Source organism: Gallus gallus, chromosome 2, assembly GCF_016699485.2.
Source record: "Gallus gallus isolate bGalGal1 chromosome 2, bGalGal1.mat.broiler.GRCg7b, whole genome shotgun sequence".
In the NCBI taxonomy this organism is placed as follows: Eukaryota; Metazoa; Chordata; class Aves; order Galliformes; family Phasianidae; genus Gallus; species Gallus gallus.
In genome coordinates, this window is record NC_052533.1 from 83,167,270 (window position 1) to 83,183,508 (window position 16,239).

General features: G+C 35.9%; 1 protein-coding gene across 1 annotated transcript in view; it reads left to right on the forward strand.

Moving 5' to 3' along the window:
- Positions 1 to 15,710, forward strand: part of RPRD1A (regulation of nuclear pre-mRNA domain containing 1A) — a 47,367-nt gene extending 31,657 nt beyond the window's left edge. The window contains exon 7 of the mRNA XM_015282325.4: positions 10,423 to 15,710. Within this exon, the coding sequence (XP_015137811.1) occupies positions 10,423 to 10,572 (150 nt within the window). The 3' untranslated portion in view covers positions 10,573 to 15,710. The remainder of the gene's footprint in view (positions 1 to 10,422) is intronic.
- The last annotated feature ends 529 nt before the right edge of the window (positions 15,711 to 16,239 follow it).

The window sequence follows — 16,239 nt, forward strand, 5'->3', positions numbered from 1 at the left end:
GAGCTCTCAATAGTGACTGAAGGCTCACCAGGCCTGCTCAGCCCCCTCTGCTCACTGTGTCTGTCTCGCTTAGTTTTCCACTCTCAGGTGGCTTCACAGGGTGCCAGTAGAGAAATCACCTTTTGCTTTAGAAGGTGAGATCTCCCAAAATTGTTTTTTAATACATGGTGAATTCTACAGTCGTTCTTTAAGGCTGCATCTCTTGCTTAGGTGCAAGACTTTGTATTTTGTTGTAGATGATGATTAAATCGTTTACCATGGATATACCTTGGATTTAGAGCTGTTGGTTATCTTGTATCTCTTCACCTACATAGGGCCCTTTGCGTGATGGTTACATTGCAGAGTGAAAGCAAAGCGGCGGCATAGCCATGCTTGATACTCAAGTCCTGTATGTCAGAGCAGGCTGAAAAAGATACCCAGAACACATATGTGCTGTTCTTCATAAACACTTTCTCTATGCCACATCTGATCACATCCAACAGACCACAGATGATAGAACGTGTTCTGGCAGGCTGGTTTTGCAGTGCCCTAGAGCCTCCCAGGGCAGCGTGTGGCATAGAAGCCAGTGCTTTTAGCTCTTGTCCAAAATGTGGCCACAGGCTCAGACCTGCTAGTTTTGTTCTCTTCATCATCAGTAATTATCTGCTGACAGTTTCCCAGTCATTGGATGTGAGGCTTAGTTTATTTTTATTTTATTTACTTATTTCTAAGTTGATATTCGTGGGATATCTGGAAGTGTGTTCTTAGGGTCAGGCCAGTCTTAATTAGCTACAGTGTAAGTAGAGAAGAAATGAACAAGTATTTAACAAAATCTGAAATTGTCCTACAACGCATATATTCAATTTGTCTTCAATTTGCCAGAGTGGTAACCCCATTCTGCAGCAAGAGTAGGGCCTACGTTGTTATTTCAGTTCTTATTTTATCCTCTGGGAATGTCAAGCAGCTTGCCAGATGAATAAGACAAATGTAATCATTTGTTTTTTACTCTGAACTTCAAATCTGATAAAACCCACATATTTGCCTACTTTCCTAAGGTACTGTAAGGAAAAACACAGTTTAGAGAATTTTTAGTATTTTAGTATGTAGAGATGGAAGTAGAGCCAAAGAACTTCTGGAACGTTTAATACAAATGAAAATAGCGTCAGGTTTGTGAGACTGAATTTTCTATAAATAAGAGAGAAATTTGAATTGTCTATCATGCAAAAAAAAATATCTAGGGTAGAATACTAGGTGACTTGCATACTGATAGGCAAGAAATACTTGGCAAATTGAGGAATTTAAGCTATTTACTATTACATACAACTTTTTAAAACTTTTTTTAACGTCATCAAAGTCAAGACTCAGAAGGACATATAGGAAAGGAGCTGATAAAAAGGTTTCAGAGCTCAGATATTTTATTACTACCTACTGAAGAATCAAAAGTCGCAGTTATTGGAATCTATCAGGAAGATCAGAATTTTGAAACTTTTTAATGATTCTTCCCTGTCTTCCTCCATTCCAAAATTACATTTATTAAAAGTGGGATGTAAACGGAGAGAACTAGAGCATGTTTTCCAGTATTTGCATTTTTCCTTTGTGAAATACCTGTTGATTTACTTGGGTTTTATTTTCAAGTTTCTTAGTAATAAAGTATTTCATTAACTCTATTCTCCAGGTGATCTGATCTTCAAGGATTACTTCATCTATGCTTGGATAAAAACCAAGACCTATCAAACAAAACCCATAAGTATCTTAGAGCTTTTACATGAGCAAGGGCAATCATTTTGAAGACCTTTTTAGTGAAGTACAGGTGGTTGGGATGGATGGAAGATGTTTTAACGAGCTAAGGCAGCAGAGATAGAAATGATTGCTAACCTTCAATACATGTTTACTTCTATTACTAGATCACAGAAAGATGTACATTAGTGATACTATCTCTGGTTGTCGGCTTTGGGGAGGAAAATAGTTCATAATGGGAAAGAAAACAGTGTAAATATTTTTCCTTGTTCTATTTGATGTTGTTTACTTGTTCTTCGTCCTGCTTTCTGTTGCTACTTTTTCTTCTCTGATTGCTTACAATTTCTACCATGGCAATCTCTTTCTACAACCTCTTTATTATAAAATAAAAATATGGTTATTTGATTAATTCTGAATTGGACAAATAATGCTTAAAAAGAGGAAAAAAGAGAGAGTGAGCATGCCAAATTTGCTGCTTGATTATAATTATTATTTTTTGCATAGGAGATTTAATTTTTGAGTTTCCTTGTGACTGCTCTGTGTTCTCAACTGATATCACTTCCCTTATGCACAACTTTCTTATGTAATGTGGAGGAGACCTAGTGTTGGTGTGTAGTACTCCCTTTCAATCCAGCGCTGTCTAAGAAAGACTCTCATACCCATCACTGAGCACTGGATTTCAAGCATCTATTTCACACACACACAAAAATAGAAACAAAATTACCATACAGTTTGTCTTATACGGGCAGTTTTTGTCACTAGTCATGTAAACTACCGTTTCTTTTCTGAAGTGATGCTGAGCACTTTCAACAACCATTAAAGTAAATCAGACTTGGGAATGCTCATCTTTCGTCTGCAACTAAGTCTTCCTTAGAATCCATATCTATAAAACGGATACATCAACCTACTTAATGAAATTGTGCAATGAATTGACAAGTATAATATGGAACTGTCTAGCTGATCAAACCTACTGGTGTACAATCAATCATTGGATGATCCCATGGTATTTCATGGCTTATTTTGAGAACCACTCTTTAAAATCACTAAGAAATAGCCACACGCTCTTCAGATTGCATAAGAATAGCTAGTGAAATGAGAAAATAAGAGGAAGATGAAAATAAGTAGTTTGCAGAGCTTGTTCCAAATGTCTTTAGACCAGTTTACCCAGGATTGACCTGGTCAATAGTATTTAGCTCAATTGTAGCAGAAAGTTGAGGTCTTCCACCTGTACTTTCCACTTGAAATACAGTGAATTCCACATTGCAAGTCAGTAGAGCACTTCTGATTCAAATATTTTTTGTACCTCTTATTCTTTTTTGCCTAGTTCACAGGTAAATGGCTTTACGCTACAGTTGGAAAAGCTGTGTATATAGACCTGCTCTAAGATTTTTGCTGCTCAGATTGAACTGCTACTATTACTTTGCCTTGCTGTACTAAAACTAGATTTCATTAATTCTATTTTGTATGTATGCTTTTGAAAACAGAAAAGATAAGCCTGAAATATTTGTTTCCTGGCCAGTTATAGATAAAACTCCTACCTACCTAGTGACCTGAAGTGCTGCTCTCTGTCTCAGATTCACTTTTCACCTCTCAGATGCCCATTTGTCTCTATTAAAGACTAAACATCAAAGTCCATGTATTTGTAGTTAGATGCTCACAGCACTGGCTTTAGAAAGATGAGATGCATATGTGGAATCTGAAGTCGAAACAGATCTTTGTAATAACCTGCATGTGATGACTGCATGAAATGAGGAATGTGTGTGAGACACAAACTTACAATTCAGCCACTGTTTACAGTAAATATTTGAGCCTGAAGACTTTACGCAGCTGTTCCTAAATACATTAAATACATTGCTAAAGACGTGTTTTTTTTTCCCAATAGACCGTAAAATTTTCTCATGCATGGATTCCTTTGAAGTCGAACCCTGATAGATTATAATTTTAATTTCTTTCAGAGCGTTTGTGAATAGGTGAAACTTTAAGAAGTTATCTTGAAGCCTGAGGCCACTTCATTTTTTATTATTTTCAGAACTATTCTGTTATCCCTTGTGTGTCCTAATAGAGTATCAGCTTGAATATTTGAGCTCAGTTTGCACTGAATGTGCCTGATTCCTTGCCATCAGAAGTTCTTCAGAACTTCGTTCTATTAGACAAGATTTTAAGCTTAAGAATTCAGTGTAATTTAAACATCTCTTGGAAGTGTGTACCTTCAAGTTTCAGTTAATTCATTATCCTGTAACAGATTCTCTAATTTAGTTAGTGTCTCTACGTGGTAATTTATTTTATCACTATGGACCTTTTATGATTGAGTGAATGTAAATGTAAACTAAGTAGACCTAGTAATAATGCTTGTAATTAAGCCTACAAGTCCCTGTTTTCTTTTCTTCAACTTTCCCAAATACTGACAAACTTTTTGCTAACAAAGTTTTCAAGGATAAAGCTTAAGATGAGTTTGTAATGAAACAGCCTTCAAAAAATGACCTTTCCTTTGAGATGACATTATTAATGTTCTTTCTCAAAGTATAATGAAGTGGGGAAACTATTCTTTTTGTCAGGCAGGCATTTTATTATGCAAATAAAAATCAATGTGGATTTAATGAAATTACAAGCCATTGGAGAAAACTTACTTTTAATATGTTTATCAGTGACTTTTTACACGTTATTGACTTCTACAAAGAGCTGCTTTATTAGAGAGTTTTTGGGTTTTTTTTTTTGCTTGGGCAAAAGAGGACTTCTCCTGTGATTGCAGCTGTAGAGGGCTGGTCTCTAGGCTGGCCACTGGGCAAGCATGTGATGTGAGAGCAGAGAACTTCTTCCTTAGGTGAATTGTCAGTGGTTCCTGTGAGTCTAAGTAACAGGGAAGAGAAGTTGGTGGGTTTGAGCAAAGAACTTGGACAAGCGCCTCTAGAGCTTGGCACCAGGGGCCACGGAGATTAAGAAGGAATCAGGACTAGTTGTTACAGTAAATAATGGAGTAGAGTACAGAGCCTGGCCATGGAAGAAAAAAAGAGATCAGCTCGCTAAGAAGAGAGGAAGTGACTGACCAAGAAAACAAAGCATCATCTGATGTAGATGTTATGTAGGCAGAGAACAGGGACAGGCTGAATAATGGATGGCGGAGAAATACATGGAACTGGAACCAGAAGCACCTAAGCCTACAGACCAAGTGGTAAGTGTAGGCCAGGACTGGAGAGGGAGGAATTCACATATAGGAGGAGAATACAGGCATAACAGTGGGTAAGAGAGGCATTGAATAGCCGTGTTGGACAAAGATTTGTTCTGGGATGAGTACTTGGGGAATGGGGATAGAGACTAGGAGTAAAGACTGGAGTAAGTGAGACCCAAGACTAGGCTGGAAGGAGATGAACAAGGTAGTTGTATTTTGAAGGAATGGGAAGAACAGTTTGTGACCACTGTGAAGGTCTTTGTGTTTCTGATACTTACCCTTCAGGTGGGAAATGTCTTGGTAAAATGTGTAGTTTGAAGATCTGTAGTGTATTTTCATTTATCATCAGAAGTTGCTTAATCAAGGCTCTGAGGTGGTCACTAATTTAGCTTATGTGTTTCAGACATAAGTTCATTGTTTTCATTGAGTTCATTGTTTCTTGTTGCTTCATTTGCAAACAAGCTGAGGAGTCTATAATATTCTAAGTTAATTTTAAAAAATTGCTTTGAAATGTTAAATTCTTGGCAATTTTAATTATTAAAAAAACCCTAGATGCTCAAAATTAGAGGATGCATTTGATTTTAATCTCTCGTTACCAGCTCAAAGACATTTCCTGAAGAACAAATAGTGTCTTGTAATGGTGAAGTATGCCTGTAGAAAACCTACAAGAATATTAGTAAATCTATACAGAGCAGAATTTGGATATCATACATGAGACAATGCATAGGATGACATGAGATATCCAAAGCAGTCACTGCTGGTCATTGTTTCAGTGCTATTTATTTTGCACCAAATGTGGTAAGGCCTGATGGCAAACTGATGTGGATGGCAAACTGGCAAGTGGAAGCTTACTTCCAGAAATCTGTTTTGAGGCAAAAATAGTAATGATAAAGGAAGATTATCCAAGACAGTCTTTTTCTATGTGATTTTTTTCAAAACCTTTTGCTTGTGTGTGGTGCATACAGATTTGTTCAGACTCGGTTCAGTGTTTTAAATAAGTTATTTTTGTATATTGTTCATCCTTAACAAATAAGCTGAGCTTTTAATGATATTGGTGTGTGATGTGAGTCATGCCATGTTTTTAAGGACAGCACACAATTTAGCTCTGCTCTTATATTTTCTGAAGTGATAGCAAGGCTTACCTGGCAACTCTAAGTCTAGTTGTGCTTTCTTTCATAAAAAAGCCCCGACTGGATGTGTCATTAACCTATACATAACTGCTGTGTGTCTGAACCTTAACATTGAGATATCAGGATGTACTTGCCTTTGTCTGAACCTTCACAGGTTGTTAGTGATGCACGCAGCCTGTGAGAAGTCTTTGTTCTGTGGTACAACACCTGTTTCTGCACCTGAGCTTGAGAGGTTGGAACCGGCCTAGAAAGTCAGTGGTCTCAAACCAATGTACCCAGCACCACAGGAGCATATGTGTTCTCATGCCCAAAACTTTTGATAACTCTTTTTAGCCTGTTTAGGTTTGGTTTTTGCCCTGTATGGTGTAAGTGGTGATTTCCACCTTACCTGCTGTGTTTCTTTGCTTGCTTGTTTGTTTTTTCCTATGACCGGCAAGAGTGCAGATGAACTATTCGTGTTCTCTTTGAATCTTTTTTCCTTTACTATCAGGCATGGTGAGATTTTTTTGTTTGTTTGCTTTTCTTTCCCTTTTAATGCATTTGCTGCCACACAGTGTTTTGATGCACACAGTAGCAGTTGTGATAAGATGGGAGGTCGGGATCATTTTAATGTTGAGAAGGGAACGCATAGCCATTACGTTCCAAGTAGCTGGTCTTTAGCTGTAGCACATCTCTAAGATAATTGCAGAAACTCTACGTTAAGATCTGTTTCAACCTATTCAAGTTAGAAAGGAAACTACGCTATGGAGTATACAGCCTATTTGGCCTTACCATGTTTTTAGTTTTCATGTTAGTAGTATCCGCAATTACTCAGGTTTTTTTTTTTTGCTTTGTTTTTTCCTCTCAGTAGGGGAATGCTGTTGGTCTAGATCTTGGTTCCATATATTCTTAGCATTAAATTCACAAAATATCCATATTCGACACTGTCAAGTAACGGACACTGCAGGAATCTGGAATTCCAATTAGCAAAACAAGTTGTTCTCATTATCTCATTATTTTATGAATGCAAGTAACAAAAAATATTGCTTGAAAGTAAGCTTAGCTTAGGCCACTGAAGAAACTAAAGATAATTCTATACATCCAGTCGTCCTTATATCCTAGGAATAAAATTGTCTGTAGACAGCCAGTGATGGAAAATACGCACACCGTGGCAGAAGAAAACATTCTACTTCTGTCTGTCCTTGACTGTTTGAAGTAAATAGCTTAAATCTTGCCTCATTCACATAGAGGTAATGTAAAGTATATGTTAAAATTAACATAATGAAGATGAACCTGAAGTTCTCCATGAGGGTTTCTGTAGCTAGGAGTATCAACAGTATGGGTAAATTGTTGTTCGGTTGTATAGCATTCAGCATTTCCAATGGAACAGTAGTATCAAAAGAACCCTACTTATTCTCATTCATGGTCTTCTGCTTCAATTGCCAAGACAAAATTTCAGCATATATATTTAGGAATATGGATTTATATACACATGCATAATATGGTACAAATATAAGGCTTGTATGTGCAGCTAGTACTTATGTTGAGTACTTAACGCTTGCTTTTTCCCACAATCCAGGACTACATAGGTAATAACAGGACTATATCAGCAACCTTTGAAGTATATAAGCAAACTCTTCCAGAATTGATTAACAATTTTATCTAGAGTTTAACTCTGCAAAGCAGCCCCTTTAAAAATATCTCAAAACGACTAGGTCATACTTTCAAAATTATCCCTCTTTTGAACCTGCTCTCCACTCATGAAAACTGGTCATTTTCACTGATTTCTAGAACGGGTTTGGAAGGGCAAGGAAAAAATGTGCTTTGGACGAGGTGAATAATATTTCTACCCCAGGAGGGAATTGTCAAATAAAGTTAGTCACAGATCTGACATATGGTTTGCATTACCAGAATTGTATTATAATTGTATTTACTAGCTTTTGGTACATTAGTAATGTAGTGAAATCTAAAGCCCTTTTATTTTTTTTATATGCTTTAGTCTTGTAGTAACGCTGTGGCTTTCACCAAGGTTTTTCGGTGGTCTCTATTTCTAGGAAGGCACCTGGAATGTGTTTTGACTCCCTGGGAGTGTGTATTGCTAAAGGTGTTAGCCAGGGAAGAAGGCTGGGTTAGTACACAGGAGAACTGAATTAATGAGATTGAGAAGGGAATCTACTGTCAGTAATATTGATGGAGCTGATATTCACTAGGCAGTAAGTCTTAGGTGAAATTTATATGGAAAATGCTGGATGTCAGAAATGTGATATTAATAGGAAAATAATTTATTATTGGCAAAAGACAAGTGTAATGGAGTCAAGCAGCTGGTAGTCTAATTTAAGGCACATTTCAGGTTTTGTGGTAAAGTCCTGAGAGAATATAGCTGTTAAGTTTGATTGGTGCATATTTGCCAAGCATCATATTTTGAACTTATGGAGGGGTGCTATTTTACTGCTTCACAGTTCTGTGTGGAATCAGACAGCACTCACAGGGATTAAGTGCTGGAATTATTTTATAGTTAATATTTTATTATTTTAAACTGATTTTAAGCTTATTGAGCATTTTGATTCTGCACAACGTTCCACACATCTTCTCTGTACTGCAGGATATCTTTCTCAACTGAGCCCGGTAAATTGCCTTTGGCTATGACTGTGAGGACACAGTGTCAGGATATAGTCCTTTATTTCCACCACCATTTCCTGAAATCACTTACACCAGTGAGGATGTTTTGGATAAATGAGAACAAGTAACTGTTTTCCTACGAACAACAGACTTGCAATTGTAAGGTATTTTTTATCATCTGCACCATGAAAGAATGCTGCTTTGCCTTGAATACAGTCACCAAATGTCTAAAGTTCTGCAGGCTGTGCATCTTTATTATTAACTCATAGAACCGATCTGTATGTAATTATTACATTTTAAACCTTGGTGACATCAAGGAATTTATCCTAGTTCAGGGGCACTTTGTTCTTTCTATGTGGAGTTTTAATTTTATTTTCTATTTATTTTAAGAAGTGCATTACATTCTCATTAAGAATTTAAGATTTTTTGTGGTTCTATTACTGCCTTTGGGAAGAGGGTCACACTGCTGCTTAGAGCAGCAAGCTTTCTATTTATGCGTATTGGAGCTTGTCCAGTAATTTGATGGTGCTCAATTATGTAACATTTGTACTGCTGTATGGGGTTCTACACTACCAAAATGTCTTTTTTTTGTCCTTTCTTTTTACTTCGGTCCATTAACAGCATAGACAAATGTTTAGATTTGTGTTTAGGCTTTGTAAATACCAAGTCTATGGCCTTCTACAGACATGTGCACAGTGTTTTTTCTACTTGCTGCAAATTTCTGGTATTTACTGTGTGGCACTTTCATGGGATGATACAGAATTTTTCAACTAATTCTTTGCAGTGGTTATAATCATGAGATCTTACTCATGGGCTGATTATCCAAGTTGTAGATTAACTATTTCTTGTTATTCCCAGCTATTCCCTAACTGCAGCAAGATTTGCAAGCAGATTAGAAAGCACCTACATTTCATATGTTACAAAATACAGTATATTTTCATGCTTTGCCTGCTAATGCTTAGTGTCTCCAGCGAAAAATGTTTTCAGGTCTTTTGTGTGTAAATGATCCTATAAACAGCAACCTGATCTTCTTACGTTTTGGAATAACTGTCTTTATTTTATACATGCTGCTATTCTTCTCCATTATGTCTAGTATACTTTATCTTGAATAATGTTGTTTCATGTAAAAAGTGCCTTCTAATCATGTATGAATTACAACTGGTTTGATCTGTGTTTCAATACAATGTGAAGTCCTCAGTCTCCAATTCATGAAGTTTCTGAAAATTCAGGGTTAGATTCATAAAATCAATGAAACAATATGGTCTTTATTATGAACGTTAATACCAAATAATTATGAATGATCAGATCGGTGGCGCTCATCTTGGTCAGATGGTATTTGGTGGCTTTGGTTTTTTCATCAGTACAAACTGACAGTAACTTCTTTGACATCAGTGAGTTTATCCTCTCATACTCTGTGAGCGATAGTGGAATGTGTGTGTGTTATAACTGTCCTTAATGGAGTTTCTGAGAGTAATCCCATTCTACTAGTTGCATGGAAAGATGTGCAATTGTGTTAATTAGGATTGTTTTTCTTGTTTAATATTTATATATTTACAATACTCAAAGCAAAAAAAAAATGCCGTACTTACCTTCCCTAAGTCAGATGCTGAGAATATGCCGGAGCTGATGCCTCCACCTCCAAAATTAATCCATTTTTCTGGGTTTGCTCCTATTTAAGGATATTCAGTTATCTAACTTGCTTAAGTTTAATACCTTAAGTTTTAATACTTTAATTTGGAAAATGCTAAATGCAGTAAAGACAAGAGATGCTATTTATAAATGAATCTCTTGATGAATTCTTCTACATTACAGGAATACAAACGCAAGCTAGCCAGAGTGTCCCAAGTACGGAAAGAACTCAGAACACGCATCCAGAACCTGCCTGACCTCTCTCGACTTCCCAACGTCACGGGCAGCCACGTACACCTACCATTTGCAGGAGACATCTACAGTGATGACTGACTGCAGGAATACCCTTCCGTAACCTCTACTTTTCTGTGAAATGAGGGGTAGGTCAGACTGATTGGTACTCTTGTAGTATTATTTTTGTATATTGTTGGAGAGCGTCAGTAAAAATACTCTAATAATTTATTAAAAAAATGATTTAAAAAGCTGATTTGTTTACTATTTTATTGGCAAGTGAACATGAGGGTACATTTATAGAAAGTGGCATCTGCATCTATTATATTAAAGAATGGGTAACTATCTTATCTTTTGTACAGATTTTGGTTGGGTGCCCTATAAAAAAAAAAAAAAACAACAACAAAAAACTTGCTAAGATTTTTTTCCTATATACCCTATATTTAATGTAGATCAACGTGTTATCAAAGCATACTTCTAACTTGAAACGTTTCAGTTGCTAGTGAGGGAGTGAAACATGGAAACCACAAGCTTATGTTTGCAAGACTGATGCAATTTAATGCAAAGTTGAAAGTAATCTTACTGTCCATTATATTTAAATTACCCAATCTTAAAATAAGTCAGGTGGTTTATTTTGATGTAAATGTTAGTAACCAATTTTGTGCTGGAAAACATTAATCATGTTAGACTGAGTAGGTCTTTAAATGACTCAAAATGTTGCAATATGTTATTATCATTTAAAAGTCAGCAAAAGAAACTATACAATTGACCATTTTAATTAGGTTTCAAAATGGGAACTTTTCTTTTTACATCTGCTTAGTTTCTAAATTGAGGAACCATTCAATTATACCGTAATCCCTTTCTGGAATACCTGTCTCAGACTAAAAAGGTTAATTCCAGAAATGTGGAGGCATTTTACAACTTTAATTAAATTGGAAGGTCATTCTGTGAACGATCCCAATTGTTAAATGCACATTACTAAATCTGACAATGCTATATACCATTTATACATGCAGCTGCATGGCACAGCCAAGTGGTAAGCTGTATGGAAGCTCTGGGCCAAGCCATCCTCTTCCACTGCGAAACCCCAGGGATCAGCATAGGCTTCCATTGTCCTATCTCCACCTCTCCAGCAAACATTTCTAGATCTTGATGGTGTTTTCTCATGAGGAAGAGAGGAGGTGGTTCAGGCCAGTGTTTGAGTTGAAGTATGGAAAATTATTGCCAAGTGTGCATTTTAAAACAACAAACACAACCAACGAACCCTTTGCCTGTCACAAATGTGATACTCATCTACAGGTGTTCAAGCTTGTGAAAATTCCTTGTTTCAGTATGATGCACCAGCTTTTAATTTCACTTAAAAATCCAAAGATATAGACAGGCATGTAGAGGATTGACAGGAAGTTTACGTTTTTCAGTCATCTGGAATTAGACATTTAGTTGTTGAGGAATGATTCAAAAAATGCCTCCCTGTATCCTTTGGCATTTAGATGACCTTAAAAACCTAGTCTGCAAGTGTTTTGAGTTTGATGGATCATCTGAGTATTCATTAATAGCATTTTGTTCATGGATTTGCATTAGTTCAGTTTAGAGTTCACAGGCTTATCTTCTACGTGAAAGCAAATTTTAAAAAGTAATCTATTTTTCCTTTTCAAAAACTACAGTGATTCAGAATAGTCCTGGAATTAAGTTTTTGATGCTGGAGAGTGATCTGTCACTTCTGTTTGACTTCCACAGGGCCAATCCCTGGAACGTTCTATGTGTAGAATAACATTTCTTTTCAAAATATTTACACCTGCACATAAACACCCCAGTCCAATTAGCTTTTCTCATGGAAGACATGAATTAGACTTCAGTTCAATAGCGGAAAAAAAAGAAAGGAAAAAAAAACCCAAGCTGTTGACCAAGCATTCCACAGCACGCAATGTAAGAATATTAATGTCATCACAAGTTCTAACTGCTGACAGGAAGGAATGCTGAAAGTAGTTCATGTGAGCTCACTGATGGTCCAAAATGTGTAAGTTAACTATTGTTAATCCAGAAAAGCGTTCCTTTAGTTTAGATCTAATATATGAAATTAAGTAACACTTCTACCCATCTTTTCAGCTTACATTTATGCTGAGAAAATGAACATGCAGATAATATTTATGCAGTTTTAATATTTCTGTTGCAATTTGTTAAAACCGAGCTTGTAAATTGTAGAAATCTGTGTATGTGCATTACAGCTGTGATTTAAGTTCAGCTTTGCTAAAGAATAGCACTGAATTTATTACAAGTATTAGAATAATACAACCCATTAAGAACTATAAAACAAATTGTAGAACAGGAAGGGTAAATAGTGAGTTCACTGTTGAATCCCATCCGTGGAAATCTTAATTTGTACCCAGAGGTGATGACAAATGCGGTGCCATGGCTCGCTAGAGCCCATTGAAGGATCTAAGTCATGGATACTCAAAACCAGAGGGAATATATCAAACTTAAACTATCTATTCTAATGTACCACTTTGAAGGAGAAACTGGTACTGTCTGGAATAGCTACAAGTAAAACATAAATTGGTGAAAAGTCAACATTTGGGAAAGTTTCTGTATTTCTTTATTATTTTTTTTTGTTGTTGAAAATGAACTTCATACCCGTTTCTGCTTATAATCAAAATCATATTCCATATTTTTTTAAGAGTATGTTAATTATTTTCCATTCCAAAGCTGAGTTCCAAAGCTTCATAGGAATACAAAGGCAGTTATGACTTTCAAGGAAGATTCAGCTGTCTTAATTGTTAGACTTTTTTTCTCAGCTTCATCTGTGGGAACTCTTGGGATAGAGTTGGGGCTTCAAATTTAAAAAAAAAAAAAAACAGACTTATTTACTGAATGACTTCTTGAAGTTTGAGGTCTTGGAAAGACTGAAAGTTGCTGTTCTGCCTTCAAGGTTTTTCCTTAATTTGTAAATCTTAGGTTATTGGAGGCAGAACCTTTTCTATTTGATTCTCCATTGAGGGATCCTTAGCTGCCTTTCCCACTCCTCCGTATGAAACGCTGCGCATCACACTGGGACTCTTTTACTACCTTAATTAAAATATAATAATGAAGCAGAATGCTGAATTTCCTTGACTTCTCAAGAGCATTTAAAAAGATACAACACTTACTTCACTAGATTTGTTTTCCCTGTTTGTAGCATTATCTTTGTAATAATTTTGCTTATCTAAAGATAATACGGAACTGATAAAAGAATTAGGAAAAATCTCAACTTTTTTTCTTGATGTATATATGTTTTAATTTTGAGAGAGTGTTATTTTATGTACATATTTTTTTTCTTTATTTTACTGTGTTCATTGTTTACTTCAAGGAGTATTTTGTAGTTGTACTTTCGGAAATTATCCCTCAAAATTTGTTTGGAAAAGAGGACTTACCAAAGGTAAACGTCACTCTTACGGCAGGTGTCTTATGTTAGTGGCTGAATGGTATGTTGTTGGGTTTTTTTTGTTGTTATTTCTACGGGAAAGGCATTGTGTATCAACTAGTTAGAAGATATATATTGTAACTGCAATAGTATAATAGGAGATAACATGGTATGATACAAATGCAGTCCTGTAGTATCAAAAGATACCTCCAAATTCTCAGGTTCCAAAGCTTATTGTGTATACTTCTGACATCTCAGGAAGAAAAGAGGCTGGGTGGGGAAAGTGAGTGCCTAGAAGCTAAAAGGGGAAGAAAATGCCTGAGTAGGAATAAGAAGCAAAACAAATGTCAGTGCTTGTCAAAATGGAAATCACAGTGTGAAACCGAGCAGCACAATGCTTTTTACCTGTTGATGGGATTATACAGTGGAACTACTCTGGGAGTGTTACCACACTGTGAAACATGTGGGTGTACCCTGCCCATCTCTTCTAATGTGGTATGACTCTACCCGCACCAGAATGCCCACCCTACGAAAGGCACAAATATGAAATGTCTGAACATGTTTCATTTAATAATAAATCCTAATGATCAGATTATTTGCTTCACTGTATTGCACTTTTATTGAGCATTCTTTGAGAGGAGAAAAAAAAAAAGCAAAGACAATCCTGCAGCTCTTTGCCACATGAGAATGCTCACCTTGGAGGTCACTGGGACTGCTTGTGTATTCTAGTGTTTGCAGGTTCAAGCTGTATTTTTGCAAAATGTTTTGAAATCTACCAAGAACATTACCCCACTTCTCTGGTTTTAGGAGTAAATGTGAAACCCTTAATTATAACAATTATGATTCTTAGAAACTGTGTTTCATTGTTCCTTTTGAAAATTAAAGTATATACTGCGGTAACATTAGCTTGTCTGTCGCGCTCAGTTAACGTTTATATACATTGAAGCACCTCAGCTAATCCCTATGAACACAAGCCAAATGTCATGCTTATTATGTATTTTATGTGAGTAGTCTTCTGAATGTCAAACAGAGATCTTTCATTATAACAAATATACATTCCTGTTTTCCTGAAGTTTTAAAAGATAATGTTTTAGGATTTTAACAGACTAATATTCTCTCCTTTACCAGTGGCAGCTCAGTCTGGTCATTTAGTGATTGCCCCAATTACATGTCTAGGATGCAGTAGTCCCCTGCACAGATGAACTTGGAGACCGCATGTAGGCTTGACTGGCTCTCTGCAGAGGACGAATCCTATTTCAACCTTCTGAAACGTGAGCAAATGAATAGATTCATGTTTTTTCTTATTGGAAAGATTGGTGAAATAGGAAACCAGCACGTCTAAAATTTGGCTGCTACGTTTATAAATATTTAGGGCCAGTTCTGCTCACTGCTCATGCATATAATCGCAGTGACTATTCCTGCAAGTAAAGAAAGCAGATTCAAATGTAATGTCTAAATAAAGTGAATTATATATATTTTTTTCATGAATGACCAATTTTGTCTCAGCTCCTATTTCAGTGTGTCATTTATCTTAAGTAGATCTCTTCCATCGTGTTACTTAGAAATCTAATTCTAATTTCATCTTTACAACATTTGAAGTATCCTACTAAGCATGATGTTTTTGTGGGAATTTGCAGAAGTTCAATAGCACTCTTTGTTATTTGTTTGCAACAGAAATAGACACGTTTGTTAAAAGCTAACCAGAAAAGTTTGAAATGTAAAGATGTTTCATTATTGTGTTCTTCTGACAGATTGTGTAATCCTTGTGTAATTTATGTCCTCAAAATAACACCTGTATCTATGCTCTTTCATATTTAATAGAATAAAACCTTGTTGTAAAATATCTTTGAAATCACTGTTTATTATTTCTTGCCTATTCAAACTTATTTTATGTAGTGGCAATTCTGCTGCCTGTACTTAAGAGGAAACCAAAACCAGGTAGTGACGCTGAGGACATAATTAGTATTAACTTTGAAGTTCATTACTCTCTGTATTTTCATTTTGTACAAAAAACTTAATATTTTGCTTCTTCTCATTGAAAATTTTCAGAAGTCTGGGATCTTATTTCTAAAACTAATTATTTTTAAAGGAAATATTGCTGATAGACCACCTAGCTTCATCAAACTTTGTGTCTCTTTGAAGTGGGGACTGGGTGCGATGTGCTATTTGAGCTATGACAGTTTGAGATTCCCAATATATAAAAATGGGAAAATGACTCAAAATGATGTTTCAAAATAAATAAGCTTTAGATGAGGTGGTTATATCAAGCCATATTTTGTAACATTTTCAATATGTGTTATCATGCCTCTAGTATCGAAGATAACTGTACCCAAAGGTCTATGCTAAATTCTCGGTCTTCTTTGTTTTGCTTG